Genomic DNA, 24,329 nt, shown 5'->3' with positions numbered 1-24,329 from the left:
AGACTGCTGTACCTGTGCAATGTCTCTCAGTGTGTCCAGCAGTGTTTCAGTATGAGCTCTCATCACCTGCATGTCTGTCTCATCGTTACCATTCTGCTCCTGTAGGAGGATAGAACCATAGTGAGGGGTATGATTGTTAATGGCTACAGGAAGTTTCCATGCTGGGGTCACACAGGCCAATCTCACCTCCAGTCTCCTGGTCAGAGAGGCCATGTCTCTGTCTCTGTCCTCAGTCTGCCCCTTCAGCCTCTCCCACTCTTGCACTGCATCTGACAGTCTGACCACACACACACACACACACACACACACACACACATCACTTAGCACACCATTGAATCTCTAAGATGCACATTACACTTCACCCTCCTGATTTACCGCCACCGGACAGACCAGGCTGCCACTCAGTAAACACAGAGAGACAGACCGTGTCGGAGTCCCATAGGGCTCTGGTCAAAAGTAGTGTACTATGTAGGGTGCCATTTGAGACACAAGCCAATGACTGAGCAGAGTGTTCAACTCTGTCCCTGACCTGGCGTTGAGCTCGGCCCTCTCTGCGTCTGTCCTGGTCTGCAGGCTCATCATCTCGGCCACCCGTTCTCTGAGCTGCAGCTCCAGCTGCCCCCGCAGCGCCACCTCCCGCTCCAGAGCCAGGGCCGCCCCTCCCTCCCGGCTGCGCAGCGTGGAGGACAGGCCGGAGCAGGATGACTGGATAGAGTGGGAGGTCTGTACCAGCTCGTTACGCATGTCAGACAGGTCTCTGGCAGGGGGAAAGGGGCCGAGGGCGAAATATGAAAGAATATAAAATAGAGCACAAATATAGTGGCAACTTCACAATATAAAATGAGGTGCATTCATGCAGTTTGTTATGCAGTTAGTTGTTCTGACCTCTCTGTAACGCTCTTCAGCTCAGACACCTGCCTACGGAAGCCCACCACCTGTCGCCATAGGGACAATAGACGACTGTGCTCACTGCTGAAATAACTGTGGAAAGACTAAGAGAGAAATTGTGAAATGGCATGTGACAGAAAATAAAAAAGTGTTTCTTATGTAAAAAATGAAAACAGCCATCCACAAAAACTCATTTCTAATACCAACCTCCTCTTCCCTCCTCCAATCAGACTCCCTCTGCTCCAGCTCCTCCCTGGATTTGGACCAATCAGCAGTGAGRCTGCGTATGTCCTGGCTGAGTGCCTCATTGGCCAGTCCTGCCTGCTCCAACTGCTCTCTCAGCATGGCGTTCACTGCAGACAGACTGCTGCTCCTGTGGAGCATAACACGGCATWGCATCAATTGCATTGAATTCTGTATGRCATTAGTTTCATTYCTGATTGGCCCAGGCAGATTKCAATCACTAACCTTTGCTGCTCCTCCTCCAACCGYATSAGAGCATTTTCCAGGTCGCCGCARGGATCCWCCTCMTCTCSATGGTGYCTGTTGCTGGACATATCACAARGACCCTAAAGGGAAATAAGAATSACAGRTARGCATCKGATGTGAKTTGTAGATTAACTCAATGRTGTTACTAAATGGCATGGTTAGTTGTTTCAGAATGTCTCCATAGTGGTGTAGAGCAGTACGAACACTCAGTCTGTGCTGCTCCAGCTCCGAGGACTTCTCCACTAGAGTCTGCTCCAGGTCTCCACACCTCTTCTTGTACTGCAGGACCTGGAGGGGAGGACACACTGAGGTGATCTGCTCTCTGACTGGTGACATAATATAGATTACATTAGATAATCAGCATCAGTTCCTATTTGTCATCATAAAATGTGTAATTCTTAGTAGGAGAGTATGTAAGGCAGTGATGTCATACAGGAAGACATCTATGAGGTTCATGAACTCACTTCCCAAATTAAAACCATTAAAAAAACACAGCCATTACCTGTTTTGTGTTCATTTGTGTGTTCTTCAATAAAAATAAAGTAAATAAAAAACACAAAAAAACACGCCATTAGGCTCAACCTGTTAACAAGGTTGGCAGACAATTACAGACTTACAAATGAACTAGTAAAACACCCTTTACCCTCCAAATGAAATGGAGGTGAACGGAAACAAACGCATCATAGTGTGATACCTTGGCCTGCAGCTTCTGCACCAGCTGAGCCTGTCTCTGCTGGCCCTCCTGGTAGGCTGTGAGTTTACGCTTGTAGGCCGCCTGCTCCTCATCCAGACGTCGGCGCAGGTCCACGTTCTGCTGAGCCAGGCTTCGAGACTCTGGTGAAGCCTGCTCCCCGTCACCCGTCTCCAGGCAGAGTGCATGCTCTAGCTACGTAGATTAAAACATAACAGAGAGGTTGAGGGGGTGCTGTGGCACAGGGGGAGTCACACTGTAATCTGTTTTTCTTCGGGATTGCAAGGTATGCTATGTGGTCAGACCTAGAAAGTCAAATAAGATATGCTGAAATGTTTTACCATAATTCTCTGTTATAAATGCATAATTAATTATTGCATGGCGCAAGACAATTCCATTTGCATCTACCTAACCCTATCTGAACAAAATGGTTTCTTAGAGGGCTCTGTGATTGATGGGTTGTAAGCAGCAGTAATGAATGTTCCTGGCCTCCAGGCACGGCTCCAGGATGAAATGCCTGAGGGGGCATTTTAAATCCATGGGGGGCACAACTACTATTGCTTTATAGAGTCTTAATAAAACAAGAGATTGGTCCTACTATGACATACAAGTGTATCCGAAATGCAGCCATTGCTGCGGTAGACCTACACCTAACAGAATGAGCACCAGTAGGACATCAAAGATTCAATTACTACAACTATAGGCTACATTACTCGAATTTGTGACACTACGCAATGAGCATAATCTACAGTAAGCCAAGCCTCCACTTCTCCAGGTATCTCTCTTTTGTTTTTGCGCCTACATGTCACATTTGTCCTTTATTATGTGAGTATGTATTGTTGTGGAGTATGACTGTTTGTTTATTGGTGGGAAAAGGGGATACAAAGCCAAGTCGCCCATGGCCATATATTACTCTTAGGAAAACTTTGTCTAAGTACCCTAGTTAAAACTGGGCGGACCACCCACTGTATTTTATTGGTTAGTTAGCTAGCTGTTCATGAAGCAGGCTAGACTAGCTTAGGGTTTAAAAAAAATATGTATTAGTTCTTTCCTTGGGTCCAGCTCAGCCCCCCCCCCATTACTGTGTGTATGAACAATAAACCTTAAGTGTTTGACGATAGATTTAGGTTGTCTGTTGTTATTAGTTCTCATTGTTCCTTTTCACTGTTATGATTTGCATGAGATATGTTACGAGTCTCGTTTCCATCCCCCCTAGACTGCAGGGCCAAAGGGATTCGTAACAGAGAGCAACACACACACACGTTATAGCAAGAGAGCAGGGAGGGGCGATAAAGTAAGCTGCGTGCCTTCATAGTGTTGACATCACTTTTACAATAGCCTATCACACAACAACTGTGTGTAATGTAAATTAATGATAACAGAGTGAACGTTTGTCTACCTCTTTTAGTAGGCTACACACGGTATTGGTCCTATACTACTGCAACATACAAAATGTAAAAACATGTCCAGTGGAGGCTGCTGAGGGGAGAATGGCTCATAATAATGGCCGGAACGGCGCTAATGGAATGGCATCACACATGGAAAACATGTGTTTGATACCATTCCACTGATTCCGCTCCAGTCATTACCACGAGCCAGTTCTCCCCAATTAAGGAGCCACCAACCTCCTGTGATGTAGGGCTATCTGAAATGCAGCCATATAAACAACAACTGTCATTTTGCAAACAAGAAAGAATGCAATGTTGAAGAGAATCCATATGAAGACTGGTAGCCCAAGATGAGCTCATTAAAACAGCACACATCGTAACCATCGATTTAGGACCATGGGGAGAAGGCTACTGCCAGTCAGCTCGATGAAAGGATGCACTGCCAATTTCAGCACCACTGAAGTGGACAGCCAGAACAATAGGAGCACCGCACCAGGGCTCACCTCAGAGGACAACCAATAGGTTACATTGGTCATTGTCCCTATACCCATAAAATAACACAAATCTGTATATATATATATATATCAATAGCAATTAGACCCACAAAAACGAATAAATGTAACCTAAATGTAAGAATCACAGATAAATCTAACCTGCATTGAAGTAAAAAGCAAAGGCCTAAAGTAACTATACATTACATTTAAAAAACAACCAGGCTTACTGTACATGAGGGAAAACCAATGAATGAATCATTCTGGCATGGCGGCCAGGGCCATAATGGTTGTAGCTTACCATTTAGAAGACTTTGTGCTGAAAAAAACTGTTGTTTACACACCCTCTCATCTCCACCATCATACTGACCCACTTTGCATTCAACTACATACTCGTTTTAAGCACGAGTCTCCGTCATTTGCTTGGAGCTGGTGTGCTCGTGCCCTCCTGGCATGCCTCCCAAAGCGTTTTGAATTCAGCATCACATCTGTTTGTCAACGCGCCCATATGTACTGCAGATAAGTTTGACACCGGTGTGCAGATCAGTTGCTTCAGACTGCAGTAACTTGTTAGGAGGGTCGAGAAGCCCCAGGATTTTGTGAGTCATGTTAGCAATACATTTAATGCTCGGCTCTATCACTTTCAATAAGCATGTGTGCCATATGCGCGAGTAGATTCAATTTCACCGAGCATCTCTGTGATGTTGTCACTTGATTTAAAAACTACAACACCGTGGTGAGGTTGCCAGTCCATCTCTGATCAATAAGTCTTTCCAGTTTTCCCCCATTGTACTGTGCAGCCACCGTGGGTTTCCTAAAGAAATTGTACAGGAAGCTACACACATTGTAAAAGTCCTCTATTGCCTCCTCAGATGACATAGCGTGCACCACAACCAAATAGACCTTGAGCCAGTGTCACGCCCTGACCTCAGAGAGACTTTTTATGTCTCTATTTGGTTTGGTCAGGGTGTGATTTGAGGTGGGCATTCTATGTTTTGTTTTCAATGTTTCTTTATTTCTATGTTTTGGCCGGGTATGGTTTTCAATCAGGGACAGCTGTCTATCGTTGTCTCTGATTGGGAACCATACTTAGGTATCCCTTTTTCCCTCCTTTCAAAGTGGGTAGTTGACCTGTGTTTGTGGCACTATGCCCTCGTAAGCTTCATGGTTGTTTATTTTGTTTATTGTTTTGTTGGCGTCATTCCAAAATAAAGGATAATGTACGCTCACCACGCTGCACTTTGGTCCACTTCCTTTGACGGCCGTGACAGCCAGGTACTTCAAAAGGCCCGCTTTTTCCCACTGAAAATGCGTCTCGGGTAAGACAAACCTGCGCTGGCTCATCATCACCGAGGTCGTCAGATGCTAGTGGCTGGGGTAACGGCAGTGCAGGTGCTTGTTGTGATGTTACCCTCATGTTGCTGGTGCTAGGCCACGGCTTTTCTCTGTCTTGTTGGTCAGCAGGTGGCGTGGGGGATGGGCGGGTATTGCATTTGCTGCTAGACTCCTCAACCTCAGTGGTTGAGCTAGCAGGGTGCTCGTTGAGCTCGGCATCAGTCCTCAGTTGTTTTGCTCTTGGCAGTGCCTAGCCATTTTTGGATATCCATGCTGATCGAAGCTTAGCCAACTAGCTATAATTATTCAGTCAGTGCACCACTACAAAAACTTAACAAAGCTAGCTGTCTGCAAAAGTAAACAACCTTTTTCCCTCTCTGTGAGAAAAAATAAATAAATGACTCGGCCCAAACATAACACCGTTTTTTTTTAAGTCAGGGAAACTGGAAAGAGGTATCCTGCACGTTTTCAAGTTAAAAGTCTCTATTGTCTATTACTCCTCAGTTTACTTCACATTTAGGTAGCTAATGTAATGGATTGGTTTGCCAGTGCAAGTCTAGATAGCACTAGCTGTATTATGCCTACAACAGTGAAGTTTCAGTCCACTAGGTGTATCTTTACAGCATGGGCATATCTCTGGGTGACGTGGACATCCCCATGCATCCACCTTATCAAAATATGACTAATTCAATATTGCATCATCCCATTCTCTGGGCTCTGTCTGCAATCATAACCAGTAGCATCTACCAGGAATAATTTATCATAACGAGTAGTATCTACCAGGAATAATGAATCATATATTAACAATAATAGATGTTTGGTGAATCTATAAATTATGTATGACCACTGGTGTCATTGCCACTCAAAATATGTTTTTATAGAATATTTTCACATTTCTTTCATCACTCAAAATCTTGCCAAAGCATATTCTGTAGGAAGGGTTAATATTAGCTTAAAATAATTTGACAGGATTTATATGAATCGGGTCATGAACAAGGGAGAGGTTAAACGTAGGGTACTGTAAGACTGACAAGCTTATTCCCACACTTTACGATAACTCTGTTGCAGTGGTCTTAGGTAGTCTCCATATAGGCTATTCCCTCCATCGCGACACTGCTGCTCAGTTGGAGCGTGTGATCTCCATGCAGCACCACAGCACCATGCGCCTTTGGAAGAGCACCCCTCAGCCTCAGAAGATGCCCTTCTGGATGCAGGCAGTCATAGAGTCATTATACCCCAATGTAGGCCTATTTGCCTACTAGCCAAATAAAGTGCAGAGCATGCATGATGTGTGCAGCTGGTGTCTTGCGGAATAATTTTAGAACTCTATTTGTGTTTTATAACTTTTTATTATAGGCCTACCCTTAAAACGCCTCTAAATAAATGTTCAACCAAATAGTTGAAGAAGCACATACAGTGGCTGATAGGGAAAAGAGATCTGGCAATAAGAATAGGCTATAGATAGTCTTGACCATTTGGGACCCCTTGGCTATTTCGCTCAGGACAGGTTATAGCCAAGACTTAATCCATATTTTGTTTTGTCTCATTTATTGATATGGATATAGCCTCTGCGTGATGGGGTTGTGCAATGCAAATGGCTATAACAAGCCTAACATAAGTCCTACAGTCCGTGCTCCCAAATACTGGAAAAAGTGTGATTCATTAGGTTTCATGATCACCACAGTAGCCCCACGCTGCTATAAAAATGTATTATACAATTATATGGCCATTAAATAACACACAACAGCATGGCATATTTAGATAGTGGAATAGGCCTATCCTAAATCATATTTACTTCCTATTATGCAGCTCAGGCGGTCATTCTAGACAAGGCTCTTCTGTAGCTGTATAGTTTCATTCTCTCACAAGTCATTTTCTGAAGGTCCAAGCCTATACTACGTCATCTACTGGTATAACAGTGTTATCGAATGTCGTTCTAAAACAAGCTCTAAACTTTTATTTTGGAGATGAAACCGGAAGCTGTAAAGCAACTCTAACATCTGGGCTAGAGTTGCTTGATTGACTATCTAACTTCGACTAGCTACGTTCGGTTCATGTCCTTTGCAGATGCCACATTCCTGACAAAAGTTTGTACGTATATCTGTAACCGAGTAAAGGGAGACGTAAAGTAAGAATCGAACGTGTAAATGTTCATTCATTGTCGTAGCATAGGGTTTGTACGTTTAAAGAACTAATTACGTTTCATGCATAGCTTTTTTTACATTCCTAACAATTTACGTATGGATTTTTTTACGATTCAAACTATATGTACATTCAACCTTTTGGTGGCCACCTGGTTCCTTATGGCAGGCCCAGTTTTGCTGCATTGGCAAAACCAGGCATAGTAATTCATATACCATTTGTTATGTTTATGATGGCCTCTCCATGGAGAACACCCCAGTTCGGTAGTAAACACAAACCTGTCTCCATAGGAACCTCTGTAGGTCCCAACAACTGTATCTATACAGATAAGCCTCTCTGTATTCTACATTTAGCCATTGAGCAGTGACGTGTATTCATGATATAGTAGAGGTACATTTACATTAGTCTCATTTGTCAGAAGAGTCACTCATTTAACATTAATTTATTTTCATTTAACCTTTATTTATGTCACGATCGTGTGGAGGAGAGACGGACCAAAACGCAGCATGAGGAAAATAAGCCATCTTCTTTTAATTAAACGAACGAAGATGAACATGAAACGAAAACACTATTACAAACAAACAAAACAACAAATGATCGTGAAGCTAAATAACGCAAGTGCCCAGACAAGCAACAAATTTGTTAAACAAGAGACAACACAACATACAATGCCCACCCCAACTCACGCCCTGACCAACTAACATAATCAAAATAACTTAAAAATAGGTCAGGAAGTGACATAACCCCCCCTCAAGGTGCGTACTCCGAACGCACCACAAAAAGTCTAGGGGAGGGTCTGGGTGGGCATCTGTCCACGGTGGGGCTCCGGCTCTGGACGCTGCCCCACACCACCATAGTCACTCCCCGCTTCCGTATCCCCCCAATGACCACCCTCCAACTAAACCACCTAACTGAAGGGGCAGTATCGGGATAAGGGGCAGCACCGGGATAAGGGACAACACCGGGATGAGGGACGGCAGCTCCGGGCTGAGGACGGCAGCTCCGGGCTGGCTGGCGGATCCTGGCTGGCTGGCTCTGGCTGGTCATGGTGGCTGACGGCTCTGGCTGGTCATGGCTGGTACGTGGCTGGTCATGGCTGGCTGACGGCTCTGGCTGTCATGGCTGGCTGACGGCTCTGGCTGGTCATGGCTGGCTGACGGCTCTGGCTGGTCATGGCTGGCTGACGGCTCTGGCTGGTCATGGCTGGCTGACGGCTTGGCTGGTCATGGCTGGCTGACGGTCTGGCTGTCATGGCTGGCTGACGCTTGGCTGATCCGGTCTGGCGGAAGGCTCTGGCTGATCCGGTCTGGCGGAAGGCTCTGGCTGATCCGGTCTGGCGAAGGCTCTGGCTGATCCGGTTGGCGGAAGGCTCTGGCTGATCGGTCTGGGGAAGGCTCTGGCTGATCCGGTCTGGCGGAAGGTCTGGCTGATCCGGTCTGCGGAAGGTCTGGCTGATCCGGATCTGGCGAAGGCTGGCTGATCCGGTCTGGCGGAAGGCTCTAGCGGCTCCTGTCTGGCGGACGGCTCTAGCGGTCCTGTCTGGCGGACGGCTCTGTAGGCTCATGGCAGACGGGCGCTTTGCAGGCTCATGCAACGGGCGGCTTTGCAGGCTCATGGCAGACGGACAGTTAGACGGCGTATGGCAGACGCGGAGTTCAGAGCCGCTGGCAGACGGGCAGTTAGCGCTGGAGAGGGCAGTTCAGCCGCTGGGCAGACGGGCAGTTCAGGCGCCGCTGGGCAGACGGGCAGTTCAGGCGCCGCTGGGCAACGGGCAGTTCAGGCGCCGCTGGGCAGACGGGCAGTTCAGGCGCCGCTGGGCAGACGGGCAGTTCAGGCGCCGCTGGCAGACGGCAGTTAGGCGCCGCTGGGCAGACGGCAGACTCTGGCCGTGAGACGCACTGTAGGCCTGGTGCGTGGTACCGAGAACTGGAGGTACCGGCTAAGGACACGCACCTCAGGGCGAGTGCGGGGAGAAGGAACAGTGCGTCCAGGGCTCTGGAGACGCACAGGAGGCTTGGTGCGTGGTGCCGGAACTGGAGGCACTGGGCTGGAGACACGCACCATAGGGAGAGTGCGTGGAGGAGGAACAGGGCTCTGGAGATGCACTGGAAGCCTGGTGCGTGTGTAGGCACGGGTGTACTGAGCTGGGGTGGGAAGGTGGCGCCGGTATACCGGACCGTGAAGGAGGACACGTGCTCTTGAGCACGCGCCTCCCCAACCTTACCAGGTGAATGGTCCCCGTAGCCCTGCCAGTGCGGCGAGGTGGAATAGCGCACTGGGCTATGCAGGCGAACCGGGGACACCACCTGTAAGGCTGGTGCCATGTACACCGGCCCGAGAAGACGTACTGGAGGCCAGATACGTTGGGCCGGCTTCATGGCATCCGGCTCGATGCCCAACCTAGCCCTCCCAGTGCGGCAAGGTGGAATAGCCCGCACTGGCTAAGCACGCGTACTGGGGACACCGTGCGCTTTACCGCATAACACGGTGTCTGACCAGTACGACGCCTCTCACTCCACGGCAAGCCCGGGGAGTTGGCTCAGGTATCCAACCGGCTTCGCCACACTCCCTTTAGCCCCCCCCCCAAGAAAGTTTGGGTGAGCCTCTCGGGCTTCCAGCCACTCTGCCTTCCTTTGCCTCTAAAAACCGCCTCTCCGCTTTCGCTGCTCCAGCTCCGTTTGGGGACGGCGATATTCCCCTGGCTGAGTCCAGGGTCCTTTGCCGTCCAGGATCTCCTCCCAAGTCCATTCCTCTTCTCTCCATTGCTMTAGTTCCTTCCTTCCTTCCTCAATCCGCTTGGTCCTGTTGTGGTGGGTAGTTCTGTCACGATCGTGTGGAGGAGAGACGGACCAAAACGCAGCATGAGGAAAATAAGCCATCTTCTTTTAATTAAACGAACGAAGATGAACATGAAACGAAAACACTATTACAAACAAACAAAACAACAAATGATCGTGAAGCTAAATAACGCAAGTGCCCAGACAAGCAACAAACGTTAAACAAGACACACACAACATACAATGCCCACCCCAACTCACGCCCTGACCAACTAAACATAATCAAAATAACATAAAAATAGGTCAGGAACGTGACAATTTAACCTTTATTTATGCATTTTAACTGCAGGCTAGCCGAATCAGTGTCACCATGAAGAAAACTGATTAAAGATAACATGGTAGATATTTCCTGTTTGTGTTTTGGCTAATAATCTTTGATGTTCACCCGCATTTAGTAAGGCTAAATTCTAACGCCATACTAATGAGTCCCCCCCTCTAGCCTGAGCCCCCTCTGTTCCCCACTAAAACCCCTGTTTACAATCACCAGGGGTGACAAACGCCATAGCAACATGCCACTTCACTTCATTCCTGTCCCTGTAACCAAGGAGACGGACAAAATTCTCCAGAGCAGACAAAGAAAATAATGAGGGGACAAGCATTTAAACCCACCACATATATGGCCTCTCGAAGCCAGGTTAGTGTAGTACTACAACCAGTCCAAACTAATAATTAAAAAGAGAACTAACTAATCCCCACAAAATGCCTTAATTCTCTCTCTCTCAACCTCCATTTTGTTATGTGCTTCACATCCTGTTGTCTTTTCCTGGATAATCTAATTTTACATATTTTACTTACTGATCTTCTTCCTCCTCTTCTCTGTCTCTTACCCTCTCGCTGATTGCGCTGTATTTGATAGCCAGCTCATCGCGGTCCGCCTTGCAATGGGCTAGCAGGTCTTCCATCCTTCCCAGCTCTACCTGCAGCACCCGGTTCTCCTCTTGGACAGACATCACTGAGAACATGGCTCCTGGTGCTGGGGTGGGGAGAGAGAGTGCCAGACAATCAATCGTGTTAATGAAGAGCACAGCGCTTTGTTCAATATTCAGGACACTAAAATATCACAGATGCATTCAAAGTAGAGTAATCAGATGGTTGGCTACTCACAGCTCTCATTGAGGTTCTTGGTGACAATCTCTCGGACCCGTGCAGGTAGACACATAGTTGGGTCTTCTGGGGAGGCGCCTCGGACAGTCAGCCTCTTCTCCTCAGACAGCACACTCTCCTCCACCCTCTGGCAGGGAGACAAAGACACATAGTTATAGTTAATCTCCTCAGAGACAGACTAAAACTAAGGGCCCTGCAGATCACAGTGCCACGAGGACAGGTGGCTTCTCAGCAGTCACTCCTGTCTACCAGAGAGCTGGGTTCAGAATAGAACACTGACCTCACACTCTGCAGAGCACGCATACATACACTTTCATAACACAGAGAGCAGATTTCATGGCATCTCTGTCGAAGTGTCAAACCATCAGCACCCTCAGTGAAGACGTCTATTGTAATTACAACTAGGCTACATAATTATAACATATTGGGTAGCCTATTGATATTTCTATAAAGCTTTACAATAAATTATTTACAGAAGAATATCAATACATGCTAAAAACAACGATAAATAGAAGTGCAATCGTGCACGAGCCATGACATGACCTGTATAACAGATTCCAATTTGGAATCCGAGCTGTAATTTTCCGTGTCGCTCATTGAGAAACGGTTGATTTTAATCCACAAACAGCAAGAAAGAGACGAAAAATAAACGTTTCGCTCCAGTCCCGTGCGCTGGTAGCGTTATCAAATAGGATTAACCGTTCGATTTATATCTAAATTAACGGATGCACGCGGTTAAATGCGTATCTAAATGAACGACACACTATCTGCTGTACAGGTAGTTCAGAAAGTTGTGAGTTTGTTGGAATCTCAGGATTCCTCCCACGTCCCACAGGTGCGTCCTGCTCCATCCTCTACAGGACTGTCGGAGAAAAATTGAGGACAAGGGGATTAGCAGACTGTATTCCCCCTCCCTCCTCCACGAGGAGAGCTTTCAATTCGCATTCTTCGCCTGGCCACCCTTGCAGTTTAATTAGATAGCCATGTCCTTCATAAAATAGTTACACTCAATTACAATGAAACAAAATACACAGTATTATTGGATAAAAAATTAGCTGCAAATGTTGATGATATCAACTAAATCAATGTAGGATATTTGTAGGGCACACAATATAATTTATTTCACAGACCCTGCGCGATGAGCTCTGCAGTTTTTTAACAAGGCTGTCTGTGTCCATTCATCATTCCTATCAATGATATAGTTTCTTCAGTCATATTATAGAATATGTGCCAAAGAAGAGTTAGGCTACACAGAATAAAGATGATGATGGCACGTTAAGGGGCATGTATGATCCACCCTTCTGTGAATGCGAAAAGTCAGTCAGTGTTTATAATGTTGCAATAATTAAACACACACCATAATCAACAAGAAGGGAAAAAACAAACAATTTGATCCACTTTACAGTATCTGGTGGCCCAGGTCGAACACCTTCCCTGCCACATCACTTCAATGCTTGTAATACCATGGTAACAGACATGCCCACAAAAGAGAAGGACTCAGAATGCCAAAACCAGATCCCTCTATTCACAAAGCTCAGCCTTAACCACAGGCCCACAACTTTCAGCATGTTCTCATTTTGAAAGGAGATGTGCATCAAATATTCAGCCATTATTTTCTGCCGCAAAACTATTGTATATTTGGACAATGTTATATATCACACATCATTCAATTTCTCATGTCTTACTCTGGCGTTTTGGGGGGGTTAAGGGCCCTCTTGTGGTTTCCCGGCAGTGCTGCATTGTATGGAGGCAAGGGTACTAGATACTACATTCAAGGGTACTAGATACTATATTGAGCATGATCAGAATGTTAATCTTTGTGAAAAAATGAACTTGGAAACATAGTATTAGGTTAATCATAACAAATATATTATGGCCTACAACTAAGGGTGCAGCATTTTTCCTTGTCAGATCATGCAGAGAGTAAAAACTTCTGGCCTTAAGTGGTCCTTTATTACTAAGCAACTACCAGTAGACCTACTGTTCTAATAAGCACTTTAACCAGCTAGGTCTACCTGGACCTGGGGTAGGCCTACAGCCTATTACAGGTCAAACAAGTTTAACCTGGGTAATTAATCTGGGTGTGGGGCAGTGTTCTACTAGCTGGTAAAGCATGTGTAGGCTATTAGGATTAATACATTTGGCAGTTTTAGCCAAACTCTCTGCTGTATCCCTGAAATGTCTATGTAAATCTGTACCAGTGGTATCCAAACTTAGAGAGTCCTTGCATTACAAAAACGTATGCTATAAGGTTAAATAAACTATGTTAGTATGATAAATGACTAATTAGAGGTTCAAGCAGCGAAGCTGAGTGAAACCCTATTGTATTTGTTGAAGTTGATTATTATTATTTTCCTTCTGACGATTTAGTGAAAAAAATGTAAATTCCTGTGAGTTGGTAAGACCTAGAACAGGGGTCGGCAACAGCAATGTAGAAATTATTATAATCATGTTCTGGCCTATAACAAGTGATTGAAAATGCAAACCTTTGAAATTTCATGCCCCTCACCCCATTTGAACTAGAGCCCTGAAAATCTGTATATAGATAGGCCCCTCTCGCCACAAGGGACAAATTTACCTCAAGGGCCTTTTATCAATTAGATTTGCTAACTCCTCCGTCTCTGTCTTCAAACCTCTTTTCGTCTCCTTTTAAAAAAGGTCAACGGTAGCGAGGAGATGGAATGTGGACAAAAATGAGCTTGTATAAAATGAGTCAGTCCTTCTCCACTCAGAGAAATAACATTTACAGAGGTGGATCTCAAAATAAATGTGTAGTGTGACTAAAAACAAATTAAGTTAGTTTTGCAAGACAATTTATAGATAAAAACAATATGCTGGCTATCGTTTTAAAACGTGTGCATGGTTTCCGACGATGACGACAACACAACAGCTGATTCAAAGGGGTTGTGGCAGATATCAAAACTCTTCCGCGGTAGGATACACTTATGCTTCCTCGCCAAAAGTAGGCTATCAAGGAGGGGAGGACCGTCCTCCGTTTGCCTACTAACGAACTGACACACTCCTCGACCACTCATCGGTTTTCCGATACCACAACGGCCCTCAAGGAACTACACTGGACTTTATGCAAACTGGAAATCACATATCCTGAGGTCGCATTTATTGTAGCTGGGGATTTTAACAAAGCAAATTTGAGGAAAACGCTACGGAAGTTCTATCAACACATTGAGTGTAGTACTCGCTTAGGAAAAACACTAGACCAATGCTACTCGCCTTTTCGAGATGTCTACAAGGCCCTCCCCCGCCCTCCTTCGGCAAATCAGATCATGACTCCATTTTTCTCCTCCATTCCTATATGCAGAAACTCAAACAGGAAGTACTAAGGTGCTAAGGTCTATTCAACGCTGGTCTGACCAATCAGAGTCCATGCTTCAAGATTGTTTAGATCACCCGGACTGGGACATGTTCTGGGTAGCCTCTGATCATATCACCTCTACCTTACCTGACACCCTAAACCCACTTCAATTTGCTTACCGCCCCAATAGATCCACAAACGATGCAATCGCACTGCACACTGCTCTATCCCATCTGGGCAAGAGGAATACCGATGTCAGAATGCTGTTCATTGACTATAGCTCAGCATTCAACACCATAGTACCCTCCAAGCTCATCATTAAGCTCAGGGCCCTGGGTCTGAACCCCACCTTCTGCAACTGGGTCCTGGACTTCCTGAAGGGCCGCCCGCAGGTGGTGAAGGTAGGAAACAACACCTCCACTTTACTGATCCTCAACACAGGGGCCCCACCAGAGTGCATGCTCAGCCCCCTCCTGTACTACCTGTTCACCCATGACTGAGTGGCATCCAACTCAATCATCAAGTTTGCAGACGACACAACAGTAGTAGGCCTGATTACCAACAATGACGAGACAGCCTACAGGGAGGAGATGAGGGCCCTGGTGGAGTGGTGCCAGGAAAATAACATCTCCCTCAACGACAACAAAACGAAGGAGCTGATCGTGGACTTCAGGAAACAGCAGAGGGAGCACCTCCCTATCTACATCGACAGGACCGCAGTGGAGAAGGTGGAAAGCTTCAAGTTCCTCAGTGTACACATCACTGACAATCTGAATTGGTCCGGCCACACAGAGAGTGTGGAGAAGGCAGCGCAACAGAGCCTCTTCAACCCCAGGAGGCTGAAGAAATTCGGCTTGGCCCCTAAAACCCTCAGGAACTTTTACAATTAAGAGCAACTTTTACAATTAAGGGCTGTATCACCACCTGGTATGGCAACTGCACCGCCCGCAACCGCAGGGCTCTCCAGAGAGTGGTACGGTCTGCCCAACGCATCACCGGGGACAAACTGCCTGCCCTCCAGGACAGCGAGAGCACCCGATGTCAAAGGAAGGCCAAAAAGATCATCAACGACATCAAATACCGGAGCCACGGCCTGTTCACCCCGCTATCATCCAGAAGGCGAGGTCAGTACAGGTGCATCAAACCTGGGACCAAGAGACTGAAAAGGCCATCAGACTGTTAAATAGCCATTACTAGCCGACTACCACCCGGTTACTCAACCCTGCACCTTAGAGGCTGCTGCCCTATATACATAGACATGGAATCACTGGCCACATTAATAATGTTTACATACTGCTTTACTCATCTCATATGTATACTGTATTTTATTCTACTGTATTTTAGTCAATGCCACTCCAACATTGCTCGTCCTAATATTTATATATTTCTTAATTCCATTCTTTTACTTTTAGATTTGTGTATTGTTGTGAATTGTTAGATACTCCTGCACTGTTGGAGCTAGGAACCCAAGAATTTCACTACACCTACAATAACATCTGCTAAATATGTGTATGTGACCAATAAAATTTGATTTGAATAAGACGATAACACTCATCATTAACTAATAACAGATGGATCTCGCCAACACTCTTGGTAGAAGCGATGGCCACCAGAAACGCAATCTTAAGAGAGTGATGTTTCAAGTCTATAGCGTCTAACGGTTTAAAGGTAGGTCTGGATTGTACTCCCAAGAACCAGATCCAAATCCCATTTGGGAACTGAGTAGGCTCTTGAGAGGCGTAATCGACGGACTCCCTTAAGAAATCTTGCCATGAGCCGATGGCTGCCAAGCGGACCATCCTGCTCTTCATCGTGACATGCTGAAATGGCTGCTGCATATACTGTTCCTTAAGTGTGTATGCAGCCCTGCCAACATCAAACAACAACCTCAAGAACTGGAGCACAGTTTTTATGCTGCATGATTCTGGAGCAACCCTCTGCTCCCCACACCACTGGCAGAACACACGCCACCTCGTGTCATAGGTTGACATGGTGGACGGGCCCTGGCACTCTACGATGTTAACAGAGGGCTCAATATCTAAACCAGACCATTTTTGCTGTTCAGCAGCCAGGCACTAAGCTGCAGGAATTCGGATGCCACAATGTGTCCTCCGCCTGTGACAGTTGGTAGTTCCCGATGGATTCTGCCCAGGCATATCCTGCATGAAAGGAATTTCAGGGATTGCCACCTTGCCAGTGCTCGCATGCATTCCTTAGACACAGTCAAGAGACAATACCTGTGTTCCTTGGAATTCCTGCAGGGGTATCAAGTGTAGAATACCCAATAGGGACAAAAGAGAGGCTGCGGCGAGGAGACGCATCAGTCTCTGACACTGAAGACCAGTCCCCTTCTGGTCTTGGATAAAAGGATTGGTGTGATCTACAATTTTCGATCTCGCTCTTCAGTGAGGTGAGCCCTCATTAGAGACGAGTCGACCCGCATGCCCATGAACATCAGTTTCTGTGGGGACCAGGTGTTTTTTTTGCATGTTCAACCTGAGGCCTAGCTCTGAGATGTGCTTCAGTAGAGATGTGTCTACTGTTCTCGTGACTGAGCGCAGATTAGCCAATCATCTAGGTCATTTAGTACTATCATCCCTTGTGATCTTAGGGGTGCTAGAGCGGAATACATGCATTTTGTGAATGTTCTTGGTGCCAGGGAGAAGCATAAAAGGTAACACTTGGTACTTGTACGCTATGCCATTGAATTCAAAGCACAGGAACTTACTGTGAGCTGGGTGGATCGGTACGTGGAAGTAGGCATCTTTTAGGTCAACCGTGGGGAACCACTGGCCTGGGCTGATAGGATGTGGGACTGGAGGAGGGTTTTCAAGCACCGGTTGAGAGGCCTCAAGTCCAAGATGGAACCCACTGTGCTGTTCTCTTGGTTTGATTTGTCTGATTGCATTCTTCTCCAGCTGGGAGGCAAACTCAGGTTGGAGAGCTTCTCTTTCAGGGGGTCGGCTGTTGTAGTTGACCAAACCCATCTGAAAGGTGGTGGCAGGCATCGGAACTGGAGTTTGTACCCCTGTAGTACTGTATCCAACACCCAGGGGGACTTCACAAGTGCCTCCCACAGCCTTTCAAGGCAGGGGAGAGCGGAGGTCTAGACTGCAATGGTCTCTGGCTAGGGTAACGTGGGGCAGGGGGACCGATGATAAAACTGCATGGTCTCTGTACTTCCGCAGTTTCGACGTTTGATTCAAAATGGCATCCAGACAAAAACTTGGCCTGGAGTTTCTTCACGGAAGTTGACATCTATGTCTGTGAGAGCCAAAGCTGTCTACGTGATGAGATGACATTCATGGAGGCAAGCCACCATGGCCAAGTTTAGGAAGGTGTTCTTTTAAGTGGTCGTCAGTAGCCTGAGGTCCCGAAGGACAGCGGGGAGACCTACCAATGATCTCGTTGTGTGGGAGGACCATGGCCGCAACAATTGCGTCCATAACAGAGTACCGGTCCAGTCCCAACCCGTCGGGGGAAGCCATGAAGGTCAAAGGCTTGCACTGGCTTGAGAGATGGAACCTTCAGTTCACCTTAGCCCAAGTTTGACACAGTTCATTGGAGAACTTGGGGCACTGAGGAATATACTCTGCCCAGACTGCTGTTAGGGTCTGGTTTAACATCCGGAGCATTCAGAACCCTATTGAGGAGCTCCTGCATATCAGCTGATGAACAGGGCGTTTCACTCTCAGCTCTCTCTGAGCCATAGTTTGCTGATCCAGAACGGCCTCAGAGGTGTCTTCGTTTAGGTCATTACCAGCAAGGATGGAGATAGCATCAAGATCCTGTCTTAAGTCTTCAGCTGAGCCTTTCGGGCTGAGAGAGCGGAGCTGCTAAGACAGAGGCTGCCTGGGCCTCCAACTCATCCAGAGTAGGTCCCGTCTTTCTTGGACTGCTTGGTGGGCGGGCCCGCCGCTGAGGGTTGTTTACACTTGAGGCCGCTCCCAGAGCCTCTAGAGTTTGTCTCCATCATAGCTAATCATGCTTCACTTAGGCATGTGCCAAAAGCAGCACAATAAATGCTGCTGAAGGGGGAATCCACAGACTGAATGGTATGCTCTAAGCCTAGGCACATCATACAGGTGGAATGGGCATCAACCGAAGCCAAGCAAGAATTGTATTTATTGCAGTAGCATGGATGATCTTCTCCCTGTCTAGACAGAAGTGGAAATACAGATATGTCTTATAGAACAGATCATCTGTATAACACCCCATTAATACTGTATGAGGTATAATTATAAAGTAGTCCTGTTGTCAGGGCAATATGTGAATTTAGTAATAATATTGTATGGATATCAGAATATATTTCAGGAAATTCCACACACAATCCCCAAAAGGAATGGATGTTAAGAGCCAAACTCAACTGACTCCGTAACAGACTAGGTGTGAGGAGATGTCCTGAAAACAGACTGGCCAACTGCTGCGAGATTAGTGAGGAGTGATGGTTGCTGATAATGGGCTGTACTTATGTAGCTATTCCATAAAAAAATCTGCCATTTGTATAACATTATCAATGTCTACACTGTATTTGATTAATTTTATGTTATTTTAATGGACTTTTTTGGGGGGGGGGGCTCTTCTTTCAAAACACAGACATTTCTAAGTGACCCCAAACTTTTGAACTGTGTATGTTGCAATATATCAGAACGGGAAATAAAATGACAGTTTATTTTTTTATACACTCTACTCTCCCTTGCACCTTCTCCAAAGTTACCACTGTGACAGCCACAAGTTTTAGTCCAGGCAGTCTTGACACCTTAATAAGACAATCATAATCCTGAATTCTGGTGTCAGATGACACACTGGCATAGTTCCCTCTTGTTCACTGAAGCAAAACAGTTGTGGAGGCTTGTGTATGTCATACTTCAGACAAACACCAGTCATGGAGACCATGGCTAAAGTCAAACTAACTACGTGTTAAACAAGCATACCACTGCTGCATTGCCTGTGTAGAGGGAATTAACCTGACAATGCAAACATAAAAGAACTGAACGACGAATGGTTTATTTACAGTAAAAATTTTGCTTTACATTTTATACAGGTGATTTTGATTTGCGTAAGTCACTTGGATCAAAATATTTGTTGCAAATTAAAGCCAAAACCTCAATAACTTCCCCTATTTCGCTGAAAAGGCACTCCTAGGGTAAAATAAATGACAAATAGAGAAACTCATCAAAAAGGACAGAAATTGTTTCTAAAGATTTATGATATGTAAACAAATAACAAAAAAGACTAAACGCATCACACACATCTACCAGAACTCTACTTATCTGGTTAACTTCTAAAACACTGTCAATGTTGCCTTTCTCTGACCTACCTCATATTTACCAAAATCCAAACTAGACATTGGTTTGATCTGGTTGCTATACTTAAAGGCCCAAGATATCAGATATCAGACTGATAGGAACAGATAATATACTTTATCTTAACCAAGAGGCCAGTTTAAAGGAGGGTGGGGAGCAACATTGAAGCAGAGTCAACTTCCAACCTTGTGAAAAGACACACACCTGTCCTTCATATTCTCAAATAAGTGAGGGACACAAGTTATACTTGAACATAAAACATACAAAAGAAAACAAATCCTCACCAACACAAATAAAAAAGGCATACAAATACTAAACTTTACACCAAATGTTGGATGACTCAATGAGATGATAAATGATGCTGGCAGGAGTTAGTAGTATGAGGTGATGGGTCAGAGATGAGGGGAAAGGTTGACATCGATATTTTTGTAAAAATTGAGACATTTTGAGGGATGGACATAAAGATAATGAGCGGACCGCCACCTTAAGGTGTTATTAACATGGAATGCACATACTTTTCACCTGGTCAGAGTGACAGCAAAATAGGTATCAATACTTCAACAACAAAATGAAGTGTCACTTCTGACTGCATAGTTAAAATATCTAAAAATAGTAATATTGTCTGTGTCTAAAAAGGATGTGCTGGTCAATCATTGACTTGATAGTTTGAATCTATACATCTGGTATGCAAAATGTGTAGGTAACGTACAGCATCATGTGTCAAGCAACCTGTCAGTTGACAGAGCTCCCCACCTCTCATTTCTGTTGCCACAATCATTCTGTCCAGGGAATGTAAGGAGCCTGAGTGTGTGAGAGGGTGTGTGTATGTGGTCCATCTCACAGCTAAAACTGCACCCATCCTTTAGCAGTGTCTTGACTGGAGCTGTGGAGATGCAGAGGATGAGGATAATGACAAATGTGAGAATGTCAATAACATGAAAGGATGACAATAAAATGCTAATATAGACACCATAATCACCAAACTGTTTAAAAGCTTCACTCAAGGGGATGAGAGACTTGAACCCATCAGGGATTTGAGCTAGTAACCCTGTGATCCCTAGTCAGTTTCCCTTGCCACAACACCATTCCGAAGGCCTGCCAACTTCTTTGGTCTAAACCATTAGCTCTTCTAAGACTGACCTGGCGCCAGCCGCTGTGAAGTCTCCCCACAGGTCTGCAGTAGGCTGGGCGGCAGGGACCCGGCCTCCGAAATCTAAAAGAGAAGCTGGTGGAGTAAAAACAAAGAGATGATTTAGAATGTAGGGAGGTTATCCATGTTAAGCTGTGAAAGGGCAGTGATAATGGGACATTTTGATCATTGAACTCTATAGCCTAAAGAGGTTACCTGTGTTGGAGTGTGTAGGTGGCGGTGATTGCTGGCCTCCAGGAGGGGATACAAGGACTGCACCCTTAGCCATTGGTGGAGGAAGGAGAAGGCCACTACCCATGGGCCGAGACTTGGCACCTGGATCCTTCTTCTTTATGTTCTAAGACAAAGAAAAATGATTATTTTAAATGTCTTCCTCACATCCCATTTTGTTTCTCCTCTCCTTTCAACATGTTTCCCATCTATTTCTGTAACCTCAAATGCTCACCCCAATGCTGATCTTGATTGTCTGGCCCTCTTTAAAGCCTAGGTCCAGTTTGGGTGCTGTGCTCTGAGACGCTTCCTCTTTCGCCAGCTCACCTTCCTGTTTTACCCACCTGTAGAAAAGGACACAGAGATATGTTTGATTTTATTTCATGCTCCAATGTGAAGATCTATATTGAAAATGGACATTGATACCAGACCAAAGAGGACAGGTATGAGAGATTGACTCACTTGAAGTGGTCTTGAAGAGCCACATTGAAGTCAAAGGAGTCGCCACGATCAGCAAACCCCAGGCCGATAAATGCATGTCGTCCTATATAAAACAGAAGTGCATGAGAAGACAGATGTACAAGCATACTGTATTTAAATGACTAATCTGCAAGTAACCTTCCATACCAGACTGTACAGTTTTCCGCTAAAATATATTTTCAGCATAGCATATCAGTTTGCATGGTGATGCATTTCTGCTGCTGTCTTTCTGATGTGAAGGCACCTTACCACTGCCGTCCTCTATCCGCACCACAAAATATCTGCTGGAATCTGTGACTGCCTCCACCACACATCCAGGATACTGCTCCACTGGGGCTTGGGCAAACAACTCTAAGAAATACAGAATTCAGTTTGCCTCAAAGTTGGATATGATGGCATGCATCAGAAGCAGACAAGGTGACAGCCAGTACAGACATGAGCGCAACAGCAGCACTGGCAGATGTAGCCATGACCGTCGGACATCTAGTAGTTAACCTACCTGAGTTTTTGTCCTCTAGCTTGATATAGGCAAGCTTTCCTATGGATATTATTTTCATCCTGCCGGTCCATGCTGGCTCATCCAGCTTCCAGTCAGCTGCTCTGAAAAACAAAGAGAAGCACCATACCTGCATGTCATGACTCCGCTATGTTACAGGGCTATTGGGCCTACTACATAAACAACCATAATCAAACTGTGTAATGCAATAATTAGTGCAATCTCAAACTATGCAACAGAATGAGTCTTATGCTACATAAATAACATCACACTCACCCAGCAAATCAGGAGTAATTGTATATTTTTTTGTTGACCGAAGAAGCATTATTTTTTATATTGGATATATAAGAGCATACAATTATTGACATAGTACAGATATATCCTTATTTTTCTTATTAGAAATAACCCTTCACCCCACCAGACTACTACAATTATTAGCATTTTGGTTGTGTACTCTAGATAATATAATATATATTTTGATTATCCTTTATTTAAAAAGTCAAGTCAGTTAATTAAGAACAAATTCTTATTTACAATGACAGCCTACCACGGCCAAACCCGGACGACGCTGAGCCAATTGTGTGCCGCCCAATCACGGCCGGATGTGATGCAGCCTGGATCTAGCTATAAAATGGTATTAGCTACATATCTTTACATAAGAACCAGGATCGATTTTCTAGATACACTTTTCCTCTAATGTTAGCTAGCTACAGTACATAACCAAATACGTTTATAAATAGACCACAGCCCGCCGTGTCAAACGGGAACAAATGAGTAATAGTGGGCAGAGCAAAGCATGAGCTAGCGAGATCCTATCGGCGCGTTCTAGCAGGACATTTGCACATTTCCGTTAGGGAACTCCTACAATGTATAGTGCGCAATAACTTGGGGAAAGTCTACAAACCTTAGCCCACTGTTCGTAACTGGTTCTAGTTTTGGGAACAGAAAACTGTATTGAAATCAAATATATAATCGATGAGAAAATGTACCGAATGTCGGCCAAAATCCATTTTCATCTTCTCCCATTGCCGGTCACTTGGCTTCCTTTCACTACCATATAGTAAGTAGTTGACTAACATATACTACCATGTAGTGAGTGGAAACGCCAAGCGGATGCTTCACATTTATACATCCGGTGAAATATCTCTCTCATTGTTCTGTGACATAACTGTACAATGACTGACTGAACGTTTGAGCCACCGTAGAATGTCCCGTGCCTCCTGCTAACGTTTCCTGGAAAATAATTTGACACAGCAGATGTGTTTAGCATTGCACACCGCTTGAAAAGAATGCTGACATGCTTATTTTAACTGTTATATCTTACCTAGCTAGCTCACTAGTAGTAACTCACCTGGCTAGCATTAGAAGCTATCAGCTAGAGATCCTAACAGTGTCACATTATAACACACTGAAAGTTAACTAGCTAAATTAATTAAAACGTTATCCCCAAAGTAATCTTCTCGCCATGTTATGCATTCAATAACTGAATCATGTCAAGCTAACGTTAGCTAGCAACAACCTTGATGGATCCTCTCCACTTCTTCAGGTTGACATTTGAGTAGTTAGCTAGAAAGTTTAACAAAGTGCGGGCCTGAAAAGAAACTCACCGATATCCACGGTTAGTGGCGCGGGGTGGGATCTTGTACACATGAACCTCTGGCTTTACACAGATCACTGACTCGTAACCGCTGTCGTCTGCCAGTGCCATTTTGGCAAGTTAAAACTTCCAAACTTCTAACTGCCATGGGGGAGGGTGAACCAGTCTGCACTGTACAGCTCAAGAGCGACTCTCTTGGAGAGGATGATTACTACAGTAGCTTTCCAAGACAAGCACCATAAAAGTTGTCTATGACAAGCTACGTTTCCATCCAATAATTGGCGAAATATTTTCATGGCGAATACTCTAAAATACGTATAAAAACAATATGCGACTTTTCACACCAGAGATGTGTTATCATGTCACAAGAATAAGACCCTCGATATTTATTGGAAAGGCGCATCATGCGCAT

At 45.2% G+C, this 24,329-nt stretch overlaps 2 protein-coding genes across 5 annotated transcripts in view; both read right to left on the bottom strand.

Moving 5' to 3' along the window:
• Positions 1–12,216, bottom strand: part of LOC111970043 (rootletin-like) — a 30,936-nt gene extending 18,720 nt beyond the window's left edge. Inside the window, exons 1-12 of one of the 2 annotated variants that reach the window (XM_070445605.1) lie at positions 11,909–12,216; positions 11,366–11,492; positions 11,089–11,234; positions 2,072–2,263; positions 1,880–1,903; positions 1,582–1,665; positions 1,357–1,457; positions 1,096–1,261; positions 886–992; positions 530–757; positions 187–277; positions 13–99 (exon numbers count right to left, since the gene is read on the bottom strand). In XM_070445605.1, coding sequence (XP_070301706.1) covers positions 13–99; positions 187–277; positions 530–757; positions 886–992; positions 1,096–1,261; positions 1,357–1,457; positions 1,582–1,665; positions 1,880–1,903; positions 2,072–2,263; positions 11,089–11,234; positions 11,366–11,492; positions 11,909–11,962 — 1,407 coding nt within the window. In that variant the 5' untranslated portion in view covers positions 11,963–12,216. The remainder of the gene's footprint in view (positions 1–12; positions 100–186; positions 278–529; positions 758–885; positions 993–1,095; positions 1,262–1,356; positions 1,458–1,581; positions 1,666–1,879; positions 1,904–2,071; positions 2,264–11,088; positions 11,235–11,365; positions 11,493–11,908) is intronic. The other variant, XM_070445606.1, reaches the window with a different exon arrangement.
• A 7,446-nt stretch (positions 12,217–19,662) lies between these two features.
• Positions 19,663–24,073, bottom strand: LOC111970042 (adaptin ear-binding coat-associated protein 2). 3 transcript variants are annotated; one of them, XM_023996529.2, is made up of 8 exons: positions 23,928–24,073; positions 22,324–22,424; positions 22,074–22,175; positions 21,807–21,888; positions 21,580–21,688; positions 21,330–21,471; positions 21,125–21,209; positions 19,663–20,867 (listed from the first exon to the last, which is right to left on the bottom strand). In XM_023996529.2, the coding sequence occupies exons 1-8, from the start codon at positions 24,026–24,028 to the stop codon at positions 20,828–20,830; spliced, it is 762 nt and encodes a 253-aa protein (XP_023852297.1). In that variant the 5' UTR covers positions 24,029–24,073; the 3' UTR covers positions 19,663–20,827. The 3 variants fall into 3 exon arrangements, with proteins under 3 accessions (XP_023852297.1, XP_023852298.1, XP_070301723.1); XM_023996530.2 differs by lacking the exon at positions 23,928–24,073 and adding an exon at positions 23,310–23,497 and having other exon boundaries at positions 22,074–22,177; positions 22,323–22,424; XM_070445622.1 differs by lacking the exon at positions 23,928–24,073 and adding an exon at positions 22,597–23,137 and having other exon boundaries at positions 22,074–22,177; positions 22,323–22,424.
• Positions 24,074–24,329: the final 256 nt, after the last annotated feature.

This window comes from Salvelinus sp. IW2-2015, linkage group LG11, assembly GCF_002910315.2.
Source record: "Salvelinus sp. IW2-2015 linkage group LG11, ASM291031v2, whole genome shotgun sequence".
NCBI classification, from domain to species: domain Eukaryota; kingdom Metazoa; phylum Chordata; class Actinopteri; order Salmoniformes; family Salmonidae; genus Salvelinus; species Salvelinus sp. IW2-2015.
This window is presented reverse-complemented; position numbering and strand designations above follow the sequence as displayed.